This window comes from Hypomesus transpacificus, chromosome 2, assembly GCF_021917145.1.
Source record: "Hypomesus transpacificus isolate Combined female chromosome 2, fHypTra1, whole genome shotgun sequence".
In the NCBI taxonomy this organism is placed as follows: Eukaryota; Metazoa; Chordata; class Actinopteri; order Osmeriformes; family Osmeridae; genus Hypomesus; species Hypomesus transpacificus.
Window position 1 is genome coordinate 12358961 of NC_061061.1, and position 16997 is coordinate 12375957.

General features: G+C 46.5%; 3 protein-coding genes and 1 long non-coding RNA gene across 5 annotated transcripts; 2 read left to right on the top strand and 2 right to left on the bottom strand.

Moving 5' to 3' along the window:
* Positions 1-529: 529 nt before the first annotated feature.
* Positions 530-4127, bottom strand: LOC124481755 (complement C1q-like protein 2). Of its 2 annotated transcripts, XM_047041955.1 has the most exons (8): positions 3092-4127; positions 2590-2984; positions 1928-2011; positions 1745-1807; positions 1454-1537; positions 1304-1366; positions 1091-1219; positions 530-996 (listed from the first exon to the last, which is right to left on the bottom strand). In XM_047041955.1, the coding sequence occupies exons 2-8, from the start codon at positions 2891-2893 to the stop codon at positions 713-715; spliced, it is 1011 nt and encodes a 336-aa protein (XP_046897911.1). In that variant the 5' UTR covers positions 2894-2984; positions 3092-4127; the 3' UTR covers positions 530-712. The 2 variants fall into 2 exon arrangements, with proteins under 2 accessions (XP_046897911.1, XP_046897920.1); XM_047041964.1 differs by lacking the exons at positions 1304-1366; positions 1454-1537 and having other exon boundaries at positions 2590-4127.
* A 138-nt stretch (positions 4128-4265) lies between these two features.
* Positions 4266-5150, top strand: LOC124481870. Its single transcript, XR_006957697.1, has 2 exons — positions 4266-4384; positions 4903-5150. It is a non-coding gene; the product is annotated as an uncharacterized LOC124481870 (long non-coding RNA).
* A 179-nt stretch (positions 5151-5329) lies between these two features.
* si:dkey-17m8.1 (C-Jun-amino-terminal kinase-interacting protein 4) lies at positions 5330-15935 on the top strand. The gene is made up of 27 exons (XM_047041758.1): positions 5330-5481; positions 5657-5851; positions 6183-6303; positions 6828-6898; positions 7511-7581; positions 7694-7766; positions 7874-8049; positions 8192-8472; positions 8700-8757; positions 9023-9175; positions 9309-9348; positions 9507-9634; positions 9792-9842; positions 10164-10304; positions 10693-10831; positions 11262-11348; positions 12017-12064; positions 12204-12345; positions 12531-12573; positions 12715-12795; positions 12875-12942; positions 13048-13196; positions 13412-13583; positions 13730-13843; positions 14086-14184; positions 14341-14430; positions 14611-15935. Exons 1-27 carry the CDS (start codon positions 5383-5385, stop codon positions 14718-14720), a joined length of 3000 nt encoding a protein of 999 aa, XP_046897714.1. The 5' UTR covers positions 5330-5382; the 3' UTR covers positions 14721-15935.
* A 112-nt stretch (positions 15936-16047) lies between these two features.
* Positions 16048-16446, bottom strand: LOC124481837 (transmembrane protein 238-like). Its single transcript, XM_047042094.1, has one exon. It carries the CDS (start codon positions 16372-16374, stop codon positions 16048-16050), a length of 327 nt encoding a protein of 108 aa, XP_046898050.1. The 5' UTR covers positions 16375-16446.
* Between the last annotated feature and the right edge of the window lie 551 nt (positions 16447-16997).

Here is a 16997-nt window from a genome sequence, read left to right on the forward strand (position 1 = left end):
GCATAGTGGGTGTTTGGCTCTATAATTCTTGTACTTTGCACAGACAAAATACACGTACGTCTCCATCCTCTCAACTAGCTGGACACGTCATACTTTAAGACAACTTGTCGCAAAAGTGAAAGCTAAGGCTTTGCAGTAGAATCAGAAAACTGGCAAAATGGGGTACAAGTCCCATCAAGAAGCAGATGATCATGGAAACTTAACAAAAATCAATCAGTACTGTATAGTATTCCTTTCACTTGGCTTTTAGAAACTATTCTAGATGGAACTCACCACATACGTTGTTTTTTTGGCTCTGTGTTTTTAGTATGACTGCCTACGTATTGTTTTGGATTACAGTAAAAGAACTTTAAACTTGAATACCTGGTTCCATCATTGTTCTGGTTTGGCAAAGCAAGCTAAGTTTTATATATACATATATATGTTATTATTATGATGATGAGTGTTGCTTTATTATTACTATCTTATTGTTAATGTTGATGCCATCATTGTGGTGTTAACTGACACGCTGCAGAACCATATATCAATATTGTGTTTATCAGACATCATTTATAAATCTTCGTCTTTGCTCCAGATAAACATGTCAACAATGCTGACAGCCCACAAATTTATCACCATATCATCTCTCCACCAGTCTTATCTTCACTCTTGAACTAATACCGGGGGCAAGGGAGGAATATCAGCTTTATTAAACTTGAGCCTGGGCAGTGTTTTACATGGGGAAGAGAAGGAAACCACTGAAGGTGTTGAGATTATTAGAATGATCATTCAGGCTGTAACCTGATGGAAGACGCATCATAATCATATCTCCCTGCTCCAGCTCTAGAGTAACAGCATTTCCCACATATTTCCGTTGATTGTCGTTGTAGGAGACATAATTGAACATGATATGGACGTCGTTCTTGTACATTTGAACTCCCAGTCTTCCAGAACTACGGTAGTCACTGGCAGTAAACCTGAAGTAGTACACTCCTCTCACTGGTGCTGTGAACATACCTGAAGAGGGGCAGGAAAAAAAGGAAAAAACAACATTTAGTTTCACTGTGATTGAAATGTTGACTAATGAAGGTGAGCATATCCAGAACTGTACCTGTTACTGGGCTGTAGGCGTTGCCTATGTTGGTGAAGACTTTGCTATAGACCAGTGATGTGTCAGTGTTGAAGGGCCCAGCATCTCCTGAATCAGTTAGACCCACGGAGAATGCCACCTTTGGTCTGCCTGTTAATAACATGTAGAGATGCTGAATATGATAGTCAAGTAATGCAGCATTATATTGGTGTGGGAAGAACAGTCTGTATTTACCCTCATTCTCTGCCTTCAGTTCTTCCACGTGGTGTTCACTGAGACTTAGTCTAGCTTCCAGGGCTACTCATACAGAATGAAGCATGAATTAATGTACGATTCTACAACATTTATTTCCATTATCGTCAAAAAAAATATGTTCACCATTACCTGAGTTCTCTGTGTGTAGATCTTTGACCTCTCCTTCACTGGCTGCCAGCCTGGCCTTCAGGGTGACAAGATCTGCAACCTGGGCTTAAAGGTCAAACATGTAACAAAAAGTAGAATGTATATCTTCATAAATATACATAAAGAAAAGGTACAGTACATATAAATCCATGTACAAGAAGGTCAAAGATCATAAATATCATACATTTATATTTACATATATATAGAAATGTTGAATATGATAACCAGGTAGTGCAGCAGTATATTGGTGTGGGAAGAACAGTCTGTATTTACCCTCATTCTCTGCCTTCAGTTCTTCCACGTGGTGTTCACTGAGACTTACTCTGACTTCCAGGGCTATGCATACAAAATGAAGCATGAATTACAGCCTTAAATAACAGTATCCTGATTCAAATAATGCTTTGAAATGCTGTAAGATTCATCCCATTATCGTCTCAAAACTATAGTCACCATTACCTGAGTTCTCTGTGTGTAGATCGTTGACCTCTCCTTCACTGGCCGCCAGCCTGGCCTTCAGGGTGACAAGATCTGCAGCCTGGGCTTAAAGGTCAAAGATCATAATTTAAGAAATCAATAAATCATTTTTTGATGAAGAGGGTCAGTGTACATTCATGAACATTCATAGGGAGTCAGGTGGCTGAGTCAGGTGGCTGAGTCAGGTGGCTGAGTCAGGTGGCTGAGTCAGGTGGCTGAGTCAGGTGGCTGAGCATCGGGCTAGTAATCTGAAGGTTGCCAGTTCGATTCCCGTTCGATTCCACATGACGTTGTGTCCTTGGGCAAGGCACTTCACCCTACTTGCCTCGGGGAGAATGTCCCTGTCCTTACTGTAAATCGCTCTGGACAAGAGCGTCTGCTAAATGACTAAATGTATTTAATTTAACATTAAAATGTAAATGCACCCAATTATAGCCAAAAGGCTAGTTTCCATTGGCAGTCCCCCTGCCAGATTGAAAAAAGGCTATACAACCTAAAAGAAAGGCATAAAGTGAAAATGGTACAATGCATATGAATCCATGTACAAAGACAGGATTAACTCTTTTTAAAACCACCTTCTTCTTGATTTATCATGTCATAGCTAGTAATGCATGACACAGTAACGCAAACAGGTCAAATATTACCTGCGTTGTCTTTTCTCATCTCTTCCACGTGACTCTGGGTGACTGACAGCTGGTCCTTGTAGTCCGATAGCTGGTCCTTGTAGAACTGTAACTGAGTCTGGGTGACTCTCAGCTCAACCCTCTGTTCCACCACCATGTCTCTCAGAGCCCTCAGTTCAGTCAGGATGGCACCATTGCTCACGCTGCCTCCTGTTTGTGGTTCACCCAGACTGTTCTTGGTGTCGTTCTCTGGGCCCCCTGTGCGGTCTCCCTGGGCCCGTGTCACAGACAGACAGAGCAGCAGAACCACAGTATCTATCTTCATCCTGAAGGGTAGTAGAGTGTTGTCACTCTCCGTGTTCAGTTCCTGTTTTTATATGCATCCAGGTTGGTCACACACGTGAGAACCCAAACACCTGGAAATGAGAAGAAAAACCCAGGACCTTGAGAGGAGTTAAATATCAAATGGACATCATGGCCAAGAGAGAACCTGAATCAGCAGGAATCTATGATGTCTGATCACATTCTGTTCCTCCTGTCAGTCTTCTCATAATCTTTCCCTCCTGTTCCGCTCATTCTTCTTCTCATGTTGTTGATGTGCAGAGTGGAGACCCCAGGAGGAGGAGGGAGCGGGTGTGTGCCAGTTCTTCTTGAAGGGAAAGTGCAGTTTTGGACCGAAGTGTCTTAGTGGGAGAAAAAACATATGTTGGATTAGCCCCAACCTTACACACCACACACACACACACCCACATACATACACACCACACACTACACACACCACATACAGCAGACATAGCCTATAACAAGTGATAATGAATTAACTCATCCAGTATCACAAGTGAATGTGGGTGTGAATGTCAGATGGAAAATGTATGACGTCATGAACTCAAACTTACTTGTGCTGAATGACACAAAGAAAAAGCCAAATTCTCAACCGTGCTTAACAGTATTTTTTATAGACTTTAATCTCTTGATAGAATCTCTTAATCTGCTACGAAATAAGAAAGCTTTATATACTATTCAATATTATAAGGCACTGTTTTCAAACGTCTCTGCTCTAATTTGTATCCTATCTCTTTCTTTTTTTGACTGTGACATGATAGATAACATGATTGTTATCCACTGTACTTTAATCTTATTGTTATTACTTTTTTGTATTATATGTTTTTCATTATTGTATTTGTAAACTGTATCTGTACTATGCTTCTGTATTTATGACCTGATTATTCATCAATAAAGTCGACCGTACTTGTCGCTACCAAATCGGAAATGCAATACCGCCAACATCCATCGAGGCCGTTGCCTCAAGCCGAGGGAGTAGGGGTGGGGGTCTGATCTGAGGTTTTCACATGTTAGTTACGGGGACCTTAAGGTCTGCTAAGAAATTTGATACCTAGGCACAACTGGTTGTCTGACTTGTACATTTTGAAATACAACCGTTAGAATGTGTTCGCTTACAGGTACACTTCCGGTATGTGAAGAATTCAGAAAGGTATTCGATTGAGAGGGTATGTCTAGAGTCACCTGACGGTAATTAGACTTCGACGGTCACGTGTCTTTATTCAAGTTTCAGGAAACTTTTTTTTTCATTTGGAAAACAAAACGACTCATATCCCGCCTCTGTTTCGTGTCTATTGGTTCTCTTCGACAACCTCTTACTTCCAATAGGCAGGAACATGTTTTCGATCAACTGTGTCAAAGTTAAACCACGCCCCCTGCTTAAAAGTCTAGTCTATGAATACCTTACTTTTGTTTAAACCAAATATAACTCAAGAAAATACACGACCAACATTTTACACTATTGCGGAAATGTAAGGTAAGTCCTCTTTGTAGCTCGGGGTCAGCGAACGTCTGTCTTGTACAGACTACAGCAGGCTTTGCGTTCTCGGAACAGGATCAAGGTGTCTGTTGTCAGTTGCTGTTATTTATTCATGACTGACGTTAGCAACCTAATATTATATGTTCCTTTTCGAGTAAATAGTTTGATCGAGTTTCGAATGTTTGCGTTAGAATTTGCCTAACGTTGTACGAGCGTGTCGCTGTCATTCAATATCTTATATGTGCGCGTGAGTGTATGTAGCCTACGTGAACGGTTATCTGTTCTGTGTATGGAATACTCGGTGGTCCAATCTGTAATCGTCAAGTTGGCTTGTCGTGTGCCTTTTTTGCAAACTAATGACAGTAGATGACGTAGGACTGAAGTGACATTTGTCAGAAACTAGTCCGTTACTGAAATAAAAAAAGATACCATTGTTTTTGTTGTGGTTAGTCCCCATTTCCTCCACAGAAGTGAGACATCTGAGTGTAATTTAGTGTGTTTCTTATTATTTTCAGAATGGACACCAAAACACCACCTGACATCACTCTGATCACTCTGATCAGGTAGATTATTGACAGAACAAATAGTGGAGAGACCATGGCTGGTAGGAGGATGGGTGCTGTGGGAGATGACACAACTGTGACAAGGTCTACAGAACTGAGTTGTATTATTCGGGTAGATATTTCTAGATAAGAGGAAGAGTCTGTAGTGGCAGAGTGACGCCACATCCTCTCATATCAAGTTGTGGCGAAGCAGCAGTAAAGAGAAAGAGAGGGAGAGAGAGAGAGGAAGAGAGGGGGAGAGAGAGAGAGAGAGAGAGAGAGAGAGAGAGAGAGAGAGAGAGAGAGAGAGAGAGAGAGAGAGAGAGAGAGAGGGGGGGGGGTGAGAGAGAGAGGGGGGGGGGGGTGAGAGAGAGAGGGGGGGAGAGAGAGGGAGAGAGAGAGAGAGAGAGAGAGAGAGAGGGGGGGGAGAGAGGGGGAGAGAGAGAGAGAGAGATGGAGTATAGAGAGGGCATCCTATGTGGGGCAGGGGAGCTGGAGTGGGACCCTGATATTGTCAGTGAAGAAGCAGGAAAGCTGTACTCAGAACTGCAGGTAAGTGTCCTTTAAACAAATAATCATAAAGTGATGATAACTAGTTTTACCAGACCTGTAAAGTACAAAAGCTCAAGTTACTATTAGTATTTCAACCAAACAGCTCCAGTGCTAGTTTGAATATGAGCTGTTCTCTGAGGTTGTCTGGCTGTGTGGGGGTTCCCCTTCCCTCCAGACGGTTGTGGGGACCCATGGGGCAGACGTGGTGGAGTCCCTGGTGCCCATCCTGGTGTGGGTCCTGGAGGGTCTGGCCAGCTCCAGAGCTCAGCTGAGGGAGAAGGGGGAGGAGGCAGAGAGAGAGAGGGGCGACCGAGAGGAGCTGATGGAGAGATACCAGCTGGAGAAAACCCTGAGGAAGGAGAATCAGGAGGTGAGAGGGGTGGAGGGGAGGGGTGGATGTGTGGAGGTGTGGCGGGTTGAGGTGAGGGGTGTGGGGGATGGAGGTGAGGGGGGTTGAGGTGTGGTGAGAAAAATGAAAATGAATTGGCTGGACAGTGGGAATATGAGTTGTAAGAGGTGATTGGCATACAAGCAAGTTGATTTTATATACAGTATATTTTTTGAGTGTTGAAAAAAACCTGATACAGATTATTTAAATGAAATAAAATATAGCAATGTTCTTGGTTCAGTCATTTTGAAGGAGCATTTCTACTGGACGATGTCTTGTCTAAGTTGATTGATTTCTCTCTCTGTCTTTTTAGCGATATTTAGAGCTGGATGATCAAATGGAACAGGAGAGGAGGACCACGAGGGTGAGAGAGAAGGAGAGAGAGCGGAGAGAGAGAGACCTAGAGAAGAAAGCCAGAGAACTGGCTGACCAGGGTCAGTGACTTATTCAGTTACACCAAACTCTGTGACATTGTTACGTGGATTTGAGCTGTTTAAGACCCATTCATGGGTAAACATCAGACGTGTTGAATGACTGTGTTGTTGCCTTGTCATACTAAGTACTATACCAATTAGAACAGAAGTACGACTGCTGTATCAAAATTGTGAATCTAACATGCTCCAAATACTCCCTTATTATGCAAATGAGCCATTTTCACTTCTCGTTTACGTTTGTTGTTGTTAACAACTGAGCAGTTATGTAAATGGTAGATGCCTTTTGTCTAATGGGCCACAAGAAGGATGTTTCAGGATAACTGTAATGGGTAACAGGAAGGATGTTTCAGGATAACTGTAATGGACCACAGGAAGGATGTTTCAGGATAACTGTAATGGGCCACAAGAAGGATGTTTCAGGATAACTGTAATGGGCCACAGGAAGGATGTTTCAGGATAACTGTAATGGACCACAGGAAGGATGTTTCAGGATAACTGTAATGGGTAAAGTTTGATGGTTGCAGTGGTGGCCTTGGAGGAGCAGAGGTCTGCGCTGAGTAGAGACCTGAGCTCGCTGAGGAACACACACAACAAGGTCTGAGAACTCACACACACACACACACACACAGCAAAATACTTTGGGGGATTTGAAGACTGTTTCTGTATTTAGATTCGCTTCCTGCTCCACATCAGTGCACGCAAATCCTCTACATCTTACACCGATGCGAGTGTCCAGTTAAGACAGTCCAGTAGAAAACAAGACCATTAAACTGATCTTTGTAGCTGACGCTCGCTCGCGTCACATACAGTCAGGACACGGTGTCAGTCTCTTTCCTGAGACGGTCTTCTTCTCCTTACTTCATTTAAGATCCGTATATGTTTATTGTTTGCACCTTCCTGCCAGGGTAAATTTTGTGTTTGTTTAACATACATGGCGAATAAACCAAATTCTGATTCTCTTGTTCTCCTTCTGTTCTTCTCCTTCTCTTGTTGTTCTTCTTCTCTTCTTCTCCTTCTCTTGTTCTCCTTCTCTTCTTTCTCCTTCTCTTGTTCTCTTTTTCTCCTTCTCTTCTTCTCCTTCTTTTGTTCTTCTTCTGCTTCTTATCTTGTTCTCCTTCTCTTCTTCTCCTTCTCTTGTTGTTCTTCTTCTTTTCTTCTCCTTCTTTTCTTCTCCTTCTCTTGTTCTCCTTCTCTCTCCATCACTCAGCTGATGCATACTTACCGGGACCTACTGGAGAAGAAGAAAGAGGCTGAAAGAGAGGGACAGTTATCTCTAAGGTTATCCTCCTCTGTTGCTGTGTTTGTCACATGCGTATCCTGATCTGCAATGATGTGTTTTCCAAATCACATCTGCCTTGTACTGATGACGTCATAATGACCCCATTTGTAGGAACCATGTGAGCCTTAAGAGTTCTGAAGCTTCATGTGACCAGGCCATGGCACAGGACGCTTTTACACACCAGGTACACTTTGACCTTTCACGTTGACTTTCATCCTTCCGTGTACCGGTAGACATTTCTGTGGTTAAAACCATGCTGGTGATTGGCATGGCTGTCACTCTGGTTTCTAGCCATCTAGCCCGAGACCTGAATCACGCTCTGAGCCCTCCCCTTTGGAAGACCCGGTAACCAAGGACGACCGGGTGATTGACACAGATGTAATGCCTCCGAGCGATCCATCCTTCCTCCAGGACCTGATAAGCTCCACCCCCGAGCTGGCTCAGTTCCACGGCCTGCTGGGTGCCAGGTGAGCGCTGTGGGCCTGGTTACCTGGTTACCTGGTTACCTACTCCAGTCTTCCACTCAAGAAGCAGGAGTCTAGATTTATGAGGATTCTACTTAGTGCAAACAAATGTATCCAACCAAACCTAATTTCCCATCCTTCCCAGTACACCAACCAGAGATCCAAGTGCTAAAGAAACCCACCCAGCCAAGACCAGCCTGGAGGATGAGATGAGGAAGGCGGAGCAGAGGGGTGGAGAGGAGGGCGACAGACAGGAGGAGAAGGTGGAGGCTGTAGGGGAGATGGGCGGAGAGCAGCAGAGGGAGGAGGATGGGGATCGGGACAGCCTGGACTGGGAGCTGAGGAACACAGAGTCGGTGTTCTCAGAGCTGTCGGAGCTGAGCCGTGACTACGTGGAGAGCGTGGACCAGGGGGCCAGCGTCCGAGGTCAGGTCTTCCCCAAGCACCGTATTTCTTTGTCGACGCCTTCAAATACACATTTCTGCGCGTAACACACGTGATGTTGGATGATGTCATCGTATGCCTGGCCGATGATGTCATCGTATGCCAGGCCCTGGTCTAAAACAACCCTAGACGGGTTGGGCCAGGAGCGGGTTGGGACGTGTGAACCAGTGTGGGTTTTAACTTGTGTGTGTGTTTATGTTTTTGTTCAGGTAGTGCCGACCAGTTTGAAGAGATTCTTTCTCAGTACGAGGAACTGAAACGCACCCAGTGAGTCCCATAATTATCACACAGTTGCGGCCAGCTGCCTCTGTCTACACCAGTGTTACTGGCTGCATGTGCACAAGGGTGTTTCCTTCTGAGGCTCTGAGGCACACAGTCTGCCTTGGAGGCTACATACACTGGGCTAATGGTTTGACTCACCCATTAACACAATCACTAACTGAAGCTCTTGAATTCACTCCCAAGTACCTTCACCGTGCCTCTCCCTGCCTCCCCCCCCCCCCCCCCCCCCCCCCCCCCCCCCCCCCCGCAGGGAGATTGTGGATGCAGCTCGTAAAGCGCTGATCTCACGCGTGGAGGAACTGACTAGCGACAGGTCGGCTCTGAGGCTGGAGGTGAACTCCCTTCAGGAAATCACAACCCGATTGGAGAGCCGCACAAAGGAGATGGAAGAGGATATAAAGAGGTAGAGAGTCCCCCCCCCCAAAAAAGTGCTCCTGACTTATCCAACAAGCATGTGTCTTCTCCAAGCACTTCTGCTGTATCTGGGTTTGCTGTGTGCCGTGTGATTCATTTCTCACATCTACTATCTCTTACAGGCTTCGCAAAGAACTGGAAGCATCTCAGTCTGAGGACGATGTAAGTGGCTGTTTACGTGACTCTAAACCCAGCGTCCATGTATTAATGCATATCAACGACAACCGACACACTACACCGACCTACTACAGGTCAGTTAAAGCAGCTGCCGCTCAGTGTGATGTGATTAAAGCCATGTTCCGTTACCCGCCCCCTCCCAGGCCTCTGTGCCCATCTCTATGCGGCGGTTCTCTCGGTCGGAGATGGCGCGTGTTGTCATGGAGAAGAACCAGTACAAGGAGCGTCTGTTTGAGCTTCAGGAGGCGGTGAGACGCAGTCAGATCCTCAGGTAACTCAACAACTACAACAAGTACTGCCATATTCGGCTGTGTGGATCTCACTTCCTGTCTGCTATGGATGTTTTGGTCATGTGACACTGCAGTGACGTTTAAAGTCTCCAGCCTTTTTCCTCTTTAACCCTCCACTCCTCAACCTGTTTACTGTAGGGCCACCAAAGAAGAAAAGATTACAGAGGAGAAAAGCAGTGTTTGGAGCAGGTATGGAACAGGAAACGGGAAATCATGTGTATGATTTATATGACCGTAAGTTCGACACATTTGATTTGGGGGGGGGGGGGGGGGGGTGGGGGGGAGGGGGGGTTGAGAAACAGTAACAGCAGAAGAATGAGTTGCTGGTTTTGTCATGAGCACACTTGCTGGTTTTGACCCTGGTTTCTCTGCTCCCTGGCTCAATAGCTGTTAATCTTTTCCTCAATGTAAACTGACCTGCTATAGGATCAGCACATGACCAGTGTAACATAGTGTTCACGTGAGGTTGGGATCCTCTGGCAAATCTCACTCATTCTGTGTTCTTTCAAGGTTTAACCGCTTGTTCGGCCTAAGCAAGGAACCGCTAATCCCGACCCCTGCTCTGGCAATTGCCATGGCGACGTCGCCGTCCATCCATCGCTCGTCCCCTGGGCCTCTGCGACCGCTGGCGGTCAGTCAGACTCAGACAGAGTAAGGTCACATGACTCTCACAAGCATGGCGGCTCTTCAGTAAACTCTCTTTTTCCATGGCACACCGTGAATGTTTTCTATGGATTTATTAACTTGTTGGTAGACGTACAAACCACTCTCCCTCCTCCTTCCCTCCTCTCTTCACCCTCTCTCCACCCTCTCTCCCTCCTCTCTCCCTCCTCTCTCCCTCCTCCTTCCCTCCTCTTTCCCTCCTCTCTCCCTCCTTCCCTCCTCTCTCCACCCTCTCTCCACCCTCTCTCCCTCCTCTCTCCCTCCTCCTTCCCTCCTCTCTCCCTCCTCTCTCCCTCCTCCTTCCCTCCTCTCTAACTCTTCTCTCCCTCCTCTCTCCACCCTCTCTCCACCCTCTCTCCTCTCACTGTCTACCCAGAGGGTCACCCCCTGCGTCCGCTGCTCTCTCACCGCGCGTCAGGAGGAGGGAGCTCTACAGAGACGTCCGCTCACACGTGTGGAAAGCGCTGGGAAAACACCAGATCCACGGCTGGAGCCTGCCGCTGTCACACACACAGGTTAGCGCGCTAAAGCTAACAGGCATGCCGCTGTCGCACACACAGGTTAGCGCGCTAAAGCTAACAGGCATGCTGCTGGCACACACACAGGTTAGCGAGCTAACGCTAACAGGCAGAGATGTGGAGTAACCAAGTACAAATGCTTCGTTACTGTTCTTAAGTGGATTTTTCTGGTTGAAGAAAAAGTTTCAGAAGGTTGAAAAAGGTTCGTTTTTTGGGGGGGAAAGTCTGATAAAATATTTTGGGGGAAAAAGTTTAACAATTTAAGTATAGATCCAAAAGTATAGTCAGCATTTCAACTTTCACCAGTCTTTGTAAACATGAGTATCTCTACGTCTACGACTGAAGAATGTGTGTAGTTTTGCCATTTCTGCTAACGGGTAATCCCATTCACTAAGACTGGTTGTAAACATGCATGGGATCATTCCAGGAATCCTCTGAACCTGTGCCTGAGCCCAAAGACGTACCTGTCCTCATCCAGCTCAGAATGCTGGACCAGAGAGATGCTACTGCCAAGGTAGGAATCCTCCTCCTCCACTGCTTCATGTCAACACTACACAGCAGGCACCAGAGATGCACTGCTTCATGTCAACACTACACAGCAGGCACCAGAGATGCACTGCTTCATGTCAACTCTACACAGCAGGCACCAGAGATGCACTGCTTCATGTCAACACTACACAGCAGGCACCAAAGATGCACTGCTTCATGTCAACACTACACAGCAGGCACCAGAGATGCACTGCTTCATGTCAGCTCTACACAGCAGGCACCAGAGATGCACTGCTTCATGTCAACACTACACAGCAGGCACCAGAGACGCACTGCTTCATGTAAACACTACACAGCAGGCACCAAAGATGCACTGCTTCATGTCAACACTAAACAGCAGGCACCAGAGATGCACTGCTTCATGTCAACACTACACAGCAGGCACCAGAGATGCACTGCTTCATGTCAACACTACACAGCAGGCACCAGAGATGCACTGCTTCATGTCAACACTACACAGCAGGCACCAGAGATGCACTGCTTCATGTCAACACTACACAGCAGGCACCAGAGACGCACTGCTTCATGTCAACACTACACAGCAGGCACCAGAGATGCACTGCTTCATGTCAACACTACACAGCGGGCACCAGAGACGTGTTCTGACCCTGTCTGTTGGTCTTTTCTCCGTAGCTGAGCTGTGCTCTGGCGGTCACCCCCGAGATCTCTGGAGATGCGACGGTAAGGTTGTCACTGTGTCTCAACAGCAGCCTCCGCTCCAACAGTAAACCACCACTCACAGCATCATCCGTCAGTAACCACTACCATATAGGCACCTGTTGGGTTAGTGTCAATCATCCCTCCCCCCTCCCTCTGTCAGTGTGCTGTGTGGGCGGTGTCTGGCCCCGCCTCAGGAAGTGATGTCACAGTGATTGACCCGGCACGGTCCAATACGGTGCTGGAGCAGTTCAGCCTCCCGCCCACCTCACCCGCCCTCTGCATCTGTGCTGTGCCCCCCACTGGTCAGTGTCAGACCCCTCCCTCCCAGACCCCTCCCTCCCAGACCCCTCCCACACCTGACATCACTGCTCATTTAGTTACCATAACTACCATCAAACAGTAGATCTATTAGGCCATGACACGACACCTTCCTGCTTTACCAGACTTCTTTCTAACTGACTCTCTCTTTCTTCCCCTCCTTCGTCAGGTGACACTTCAGGAACTGTGTGGATTGGAACTCAGGAGGGAAGGTCAGGACTTTTCCCACAACAACGTTTTTGATGCATGAATACACACATCGATTTACAGAGATTAGGTTGGAAGGATTTCGAAAACCAAAACATAACGGGATTCTCATGTCTGTCTGTCTGTCTGCCTGTCTGTGTGATCAGTGTGATGATCCATTCAGCCACCATACCCAGGAGGCGCTGTCTACAGTCCATCTCTCTCTTAGAGGGAATCCACTCACTCACGTGAGTACTCCAGCTGAGCCACTCTCTGTACGCTCTCTGTACGTCTCCAGTGTGGTAACTCTACTGTGAACGTTCTCAGGTATTCCCAGGGTCGAGTCATCGCTGGGTTAGCCGATGGGACGCTGGCATTTTTTTCTCACACGTCAGGTAATTTGAAGGATATTTAACGAGGACGCGGTTATCGCCTCGCTCTGCTAGGCTTCATCCTCATTGGTCCACACACGGCCACCTCAACAGCTCTGTGATTGACAGGTGGCTGGGATCTCCAAACACATCAGGTGCTCGCCATGGGATCCACTCCTCTGCAGCCTATTCGCTGTTGCCTAGCAAAGGGGGCGGGCTTATGGGTGGGCTACTGGAACCGGGTCCATGTGGTGGATATCCAGAATCAGAAAGTAGAGGTGAGCGGGGCGGGAAATTAAATTGCAAATGCTTTTTAGGTGGCAATGCGATTTTACCAAACTTTTACCAATCTCTCCCTGTCTCTCTCTCGTCTCTCTCTCTCTTCCTGTCTCTCTTGTCTCTCTCCCTCTTTCTCTCTCTCTGTCTCTCTCTCTCCCTGTCTCTTTCTCTGTCTCTCTCTCTCTCTGTCTCTCTCTCTGTCTCTCTCTCTCAGCAAACCTTTACAGTGTCAGAGCGCAGTGAGCAGCAGGTGCGTTTCCTGTGCGCGGCAGGAAGTGGTGTTTGGATTTCATGCCGGCTGGACTCCACCCTTCGTCTTTTTGATTGGTCCAGTGGTCGACCCCTGCAGGAAGTTGATTTGATTCCTCTGGTCACCAAAACACTGGGTAGGCACAAAGCTACTGACCTGCTCCTGGCATTCTTTCTTTTATCCTTCTAATTTAAGAACATTTAAGATCCTGTTTTTGTCTTATACTTTCTCTCATTCTCTCTCTTATTCTCTGTCTTATTCTCTCTCTCTCTCTCTCTGCAGGTCCCGCCTTCCTAAATCTCTCCACTTTACAAATGTCTTCCCTGTCCATCATATCAGGACGGATGTGGGTGGGGACAGGAAGTGGAGCAATCTTCTCCATCCCCTTGTCTCTCAGTAGGTCCTGACCTCTGACCCCTCACAGTGAAAACACAGATGATATCACACATATTGATAACTCTGTTTGGACATTGAAAGTGCATCACTTGCCTCCTTCCTTGAAGCAGTCACTGATCTCATTAATTTTTATGGGTTCCAAGTACATCAAAACTCAATTAAGATTTCTCAGCAATTACTCTTACTCGAGTTGTATTCAGTCAAAAGGCACTCACTCATCACTATGACGATGACCTCCACAGCCTCGGAGTCCGCCTCCATCCCATACTGCTCTCTAGCGACGGCCCAGCTGTGTTTCCATGGACACCGGCAAGCAGTTAAATTCATCATCGCTGCACACGGTAGGGAACTTTAATAGCGGCTGTGTAAAGTGAGAACTGCATGGCTTCTCCAATGGGATATCAGTGCTGTTGTGGCTAGCTGGTAATCAAACACCAAGTGATGTTGTGTGTGTTATGATGTGATGAACACACTTCAGAACGTGCTTGTGCCACCAGGTTGTGTGAGCAGCTCCCAGGGCAGCGCTCCTGTGTCCACCTCTCAGCTCGTCCTCAGTGGTGGAGAGGGCTACATCAACTTCCGCATCGGTGAGGGTCACTTCCCCCCCCCCCTCCCACCCCCCCGGAGAGGCCAGGCTCACCCACCCACCATGACCACGAGCGTGGCTTTTCATGATTTCCCCTCGTGACGTTTATGATGTTTGTAAGCGGGCTGACGGATGCGTCTCTCCTCTGTTCTTCTTCTTCTTCTTCTCTACTTCTTCGCAGGAGACGACGCGAACGACGGAGCATCGGAAGGTACCCCTCTGCGCTCCGAACGCAGTCACATGATCATCTGGCAGAGCCCCGCCCCCTCCGTACCCAGCTCTGCCCTCTGACTGGCCGCACCAGAACGCCATGGAGACAGCTGACCCTCAACGGCCCCCCCCCGTCCAGATCTGAACTCCTCTGATCTAAATCCTGCTCCTGGTTCCGGATGTGCTGAGTTCACGGCTGGTGTCTTAAGGCTGCAGGATTTACTATTTTTTCCTCCTCATCTCATTCTTGTAGTCTGTGTCTGAGCCGTCCTGTTTGGGGGGAAACTCAAGCCTGTTTTGGTTCAGCGTGTGTGCCTTCCAACTGATTTTACTGTTATTGCCGTGGAATTGGTCAGTGTATTGTACAAACTGTTTGGAAACACAGTTTCATGATTTTTCTGTGTCTTGCTTTCACAATGTAACCTGATGGTGATTTAATCATTATGATCAATACACTAACAATGTGTTCTTCAGTCAGTCAGTCACCACTTTATTATTTAATTATTTTCCTGGTTGTGTGTTTCTCCATTTTGATTTCACCTGATTTCACACATTTACATCTTCTTTCCGTTGTAATGACCCAGGGTTGTCTGATGATTCTAATGATCAGAGATGCTCACGTCAATGCTTACAGACGCAGTAATAACGCTGCAGCTGTCATGTGATGCGGGATTCTTAACGTCCATTGTAAAAAAAAAAAAAACTGGAACAGGCAGAAGTTGCCTCTAAACTCTTGACGAGCCGTTACTTGCCATAAGATCAGGGCTTAACTGATTGGGGGCTGGGGTCGTTTGTCCCAGATACCGGTGAAGTTCCACCTGGTTGACTCTAGATTGCCCTCTCTCTTCACACTGCATGCTGGATTACACTGAGCAGTGACAGCACTTTATGATTGCCTACATCTGTACCGCAGTATAATGTATGAGTGTATGTGCTGTGCATATGTTTTCTCTGGATGGGTAATCGTCTTAAAATCTCTGTGTTTTTCCCTAAAAAATTAATGACCTTCAGACCTATCCTTTCATTAATGTGACTGGGTTGTTTAATTTCTTGATTTAATTTATGTTTTAAGTAGTAGTAGTTTGTAATATAAGGGAAGGTATATTATGACAAGGTCATTATGGTGCTTGTGTCGTGTCATGTCAGGAAGTGTCACTAGACTGTTCCTCTATGAGCTACATCCAACCTCTATGAGCTACATCCAACCTCTATGCAAAGACAATCTAACGAAAGCATATCACCAAGATTTTACTTTTGTAAATATCATTTTCATTAAAATCAGTTCATGTGAAAGTGGTACAAATGTCTTCATTTACAATGACAGCAACACACTATACAAGTCGTTTAGTAACCTGACTGTCATCACTCCAGCCTAGGCGGACCCCCCCACATTCTGGAGCTCAGGTCTTCAGGCCACGCTGTGTGACCTGGGTACCCGTATCTTACGGCTCACTCTGCGGGCAAATCTGTCCATGGCTCCCCCCATGCCTCCACTCCACTCAGTCTTGGAGGTCAGGCCCTCGATGTTCCCACTGTACCAGATGACCCATCCCCCCATAGACATCAGTACCAGCAGGGCCCCAGAGTACACAAGCAGGTCCCCAAAGTCCTGTCCCTTGATCTCTAACGGGGCAAACACACCCAGTAACAGCACGACGACTCCGCACAGGTCCATCAGCACTGCGAACACCAGTGCCAGTTTACAGTTGGACAGTCCGTCGCGCTGGTGGGACATGGTGTGTTATATCTGACCCGGGTTGAAGGAGGAGGAAGGAGGTGGAGAAGAGTGGGTGACAGGAAGGAACAATCTGTGTGAAAAATAAGTGTATGTTTGCATAGAGTTTAGCTGAATCCTCACTGCTTGGAATCTTCTTCTTGGATTCTGCTAACAGACATCCCTTTTTCTTCTTGTACAACTTCAGATAAGATAATCCTTTATTTGTCCCGCAACTTGTTTGCCTTCTGTGCTGTTATAATGAAGCTTCTTTATGTAGTTAGAATTTTATATTGCTTTGTTAATCCTCCCCCAGCAATATTTGCAACAGCAAGAGTATTAAAAGTAGTCACAATACTGGTTTGATGACATTGTGGAAACAAGCATCCCTATGTCTTAATCATCTTCGTCTCTGGCTTACATGTTACCTTTCATTAATTTAAACAACTTGATTATTTGTTTATTTTAATCACAGATAACTATAAATCATGCTTGCAGTAGGCTATACATTAGAATCAGTTGTCAACTTTAACCATAGAAAATTACATTTGGATTCACAGGCAAGAACAGGTGCAATGGTGCTTCAAGGTTCCATAGGTTCCAATCTGCCACTAAATATATAAATAAAATTACTACCGTTTTGT